This window comes from Clytia hemisphaerica, unplaced genomic scaffold (assembly GCF_902728285.1).
Source record: "Clytia hemisphaerica strain Z4C2 unplaced genomic scaffold, Clytia hemisphaerica genome assembly, whole genome shotgun sequence".
Classification (NCBI taxonomy): Eukaryota; Metazoa; Cnidaria; class Hydrozoa; order Leptothecata; family Clytiidae; genus Clytia; species Clytia hemisphaerica.
The window spans coordinates 355,357-358,270 of NW_027104218.1; the positions used below are offsets into that span (position 1 = coordinate 355,357).

General features: G+C 35.3%; 1 protein-coding gene across 1 annotated transcript; it reads right to left on the bottom strand.

Annotated features, from left to right (window-relative positions):
• On the bottom strand, positions 1–2,164 carry LOC136815758 (uncharacterized). The gene is made up of 4 exons (XM_067072208.1): positions 2,038–2,164; positions 1,529–1,591; positions 906–1,176; positions 1–579 (listed from the first exon to the last, which is right to left on the bottom strand). The coding sequence occupies exons 1-4, from the start codon at positions 2,069–2,071 to the stop codon at positions 111–113; spliced, it is 837 nt and encodes a 278-aa protein (XP_066928309.1). The 5' UTR covers positions 2,072–2,164; the 3' UTR covers positions 1–110.
• Positions 2,165–2,914: the final 750 nt, after the last annotated feature.

A 2,914-nucleotide genomic window follows, 5' to 3' on the forward strand; every position in this document is an offset into this window, starting at 1 on the left:
TTGATAAAACTTTAAGATTTTATTTAAAATGACCATGGAAAAAATTATAGAAAATATGAAAAATTGAAAAAAATATTCAAACATGGTAATAAAGTTTATTTAAAATCATTTTAAAAATCAAGTCCTTGCTTATAACTTTTGTAGAACGATGCGTAGACGTAAACACAATGTTTTCCTACATTGTTTCCGACTCCTTGATCAAACAAATCTTCACCATAATAGACACGGTATTTCTTTCCTTTGACAAAGTAGGTATAATAATCATTATGTTCTGCAGTGAAATAGATGAAGGATGATTTGTCATGGAATCCATTCAAATAGTAAAATCCGTATTTGTTGGCGTCGTAAGCAGTGAATGGTTCGGGAAATTTGATGTCGTGTTTAATGTCGTAGTATGATTTTTTGACGTATTTGAAGTTGTCACTTCTGTGCTCGGTGATCCAGACGTTGATTGGTGGGGCGTGTGGACATCCACCCCAATAACCAGGCGTGACACCTTTGTAGCATCCAACACTTCCAGATTTGGAGACGAGTTTCAATAAGGTGACTTGTCCAGTACATTGATGAGTGTAAGTGCCACTGTAAGAACAACAAAACTTATATCAACTTTTGTTTTTGGTGAATGCCATCACCAAGGTGGTGAAAACGAGATCTTTTGAAGATTCATAAATTAATAAGCCTCAAATTAATACAAAATAACGTTTCAATGGAAGGCTTGTCGACAAAACATATCAAGTCAGGGAATCATAGACAAGCTTTCAACGAAATCAGTGAAAGCCTTCTCGTTTCGTGAATAATAGGCTAGGAAGCTCGTTCAGTAAAAACTCGCCCAAAAAGTTTTGGATTAATGAATTTGGCTTGTGTCTTATAAGGCGGTCGCTTTATTGCTAGAAACAAGTACTTACTATGACTCTTGAGTGGATCCATAGCAAACTTCTCCTTGGAATTGAAGACAGTTAGATTCAGCTTTATAAATACAAGCTCCATATCCTCCATAAGCTTTCTCATCGTAGAAAAGACCACCTGGGCACGGCATGATGTTTTGTGTACAAAGGTGTCTGTATGATCGTCTGCTTCTAGCATTTTTACATCCAACACCGCAGGCTATGTAGTGATCGCAGGCTCCATTTGGATGGCGATAATTGCCAGATTTTCCCCTACAAAAGTATGCATCGACTAAATATAAAAAAAGGAAATTATGGTGATGATGAATTTCTCAATAACTCAATAAAGAAAAGAAGGAGAATGGTTTCATCAGCTGTTTATGCAGAGTTTGGTGTGACCCGCGAAATTAAGAATATTTCGACAACTGACATGCATAATTTAGCGTAAAAAGGCCCAAAATCGTGAAAATAATGTCTTTCTAAAAGCTGCAGCCGCGAAATTTAATTCCCCCAAATTTATCCCATTAAAGCAAAAAATACACTCAAATTACATAGCTTTGACACTTTATAGACCCTCTTTAAGGCTACAACTTTATAAACGTTATTGTCTTCACTTGATTCAAATTAAATGAATTCCTACTTACCAGCTTTCAAATTGTCTTCGTAGGTGAAAGGATTATTAGCACTGGCTTGCACTTGGATTGTCACTATAACATAAAAAAGGAATATGAGATATACAAAATGGCAAAATTTCAATCGTGTCCACAAGAATCTAGATAGCCTTTGCAAATTTTTCATCGAAAAATCCAACGTAAAATGTAAAAAATAGAATTCAATTCATCTATCTAACATATGACATTTTTCACCCGGCATTGTCTATTCTTCATGGCTCAGAACATCTTTGTTACACAGCCCCGGCGAGAGTTTTCTCACAGTGGAAAATCTCAATGGGGATGGACATTCTAATGTTCCTAAATTGAAAATCCAGTGGGGATGGTTTCAAAGTGCATTTTTTTTCAAATGGATTAGAAATCAAAGTCAATTTCCTAATGGGGCGTAGGCCCCAGCAGGTATTTGACACATGGATTTTTTAGAAATTTTATCAGAACACTGAATTAAGAATGTCCTGTTTAAGGCTTGATAAAGCACTTACCCAAAGCAACGGCTAGAATATAGATTACCAACATGATGCTTGTGAATTGATCTTCTTTTTTCTGTTTGTGTTTTGTTCTTCTTCACAAGCTGTAATGAGCTGTGAGATGATGTCCATCCCTCAAAACTTCCCCCTTTTATACACCAAATTGTTGTGAGGACCAGGGAAATTAATCATTCTGTTACAAAATTTATGACTTCCGAAAATCATGAAAATATTTGTTTTTTCTTCAATTGTTTTGGCTTTACAAACGTTAATTTTCATGTTGTTGTCCCTAAAAGTGATCAAATAGTTCGTCATCCGGGCAGATTCTTAATTAACTATGTTTGTTCTATATTAGTTACATCATTACATTTATTAATGCGTAGAGCGTGAATAGATTGCACTTTGCCAACATTATTTTGATACAAATAATTAGTTAACAATTAATTTGTTGTTTATTACTACTCTAATTACAGTACCATTTCACAACACTGAAAATATATAGACTTCAATCACTAATTTGTTTGCATAAACATCAGGCAGAATAATATATTTACATTCGCAGAATTCGCTAAAATAAGTTTCCTTTTTGCTTCATAGCCAAAAATATTAGTGGTATACAGGCACATCAACGCTTGTCGGGCTGGAACGATATCACGCGGGGAACGTGAGCGTAGGAGTTAGGTAAGAAAAGTAAGAAGAAAATGATCCGCTAATCAGCACCCTCTCTCACAAACCTTTCCTCGCTTATATCCATTTCTTCTCTCCTCACAGCTTCTATTTTATTATAACGCCCGTTGCCCTCATGTCCCCGAACTCTGACATAGCCATGATATCCAAGCTGTGAATTATTTTCTTATTCTAGTATTTTGCTATTTACTGTATAGGTCTACTT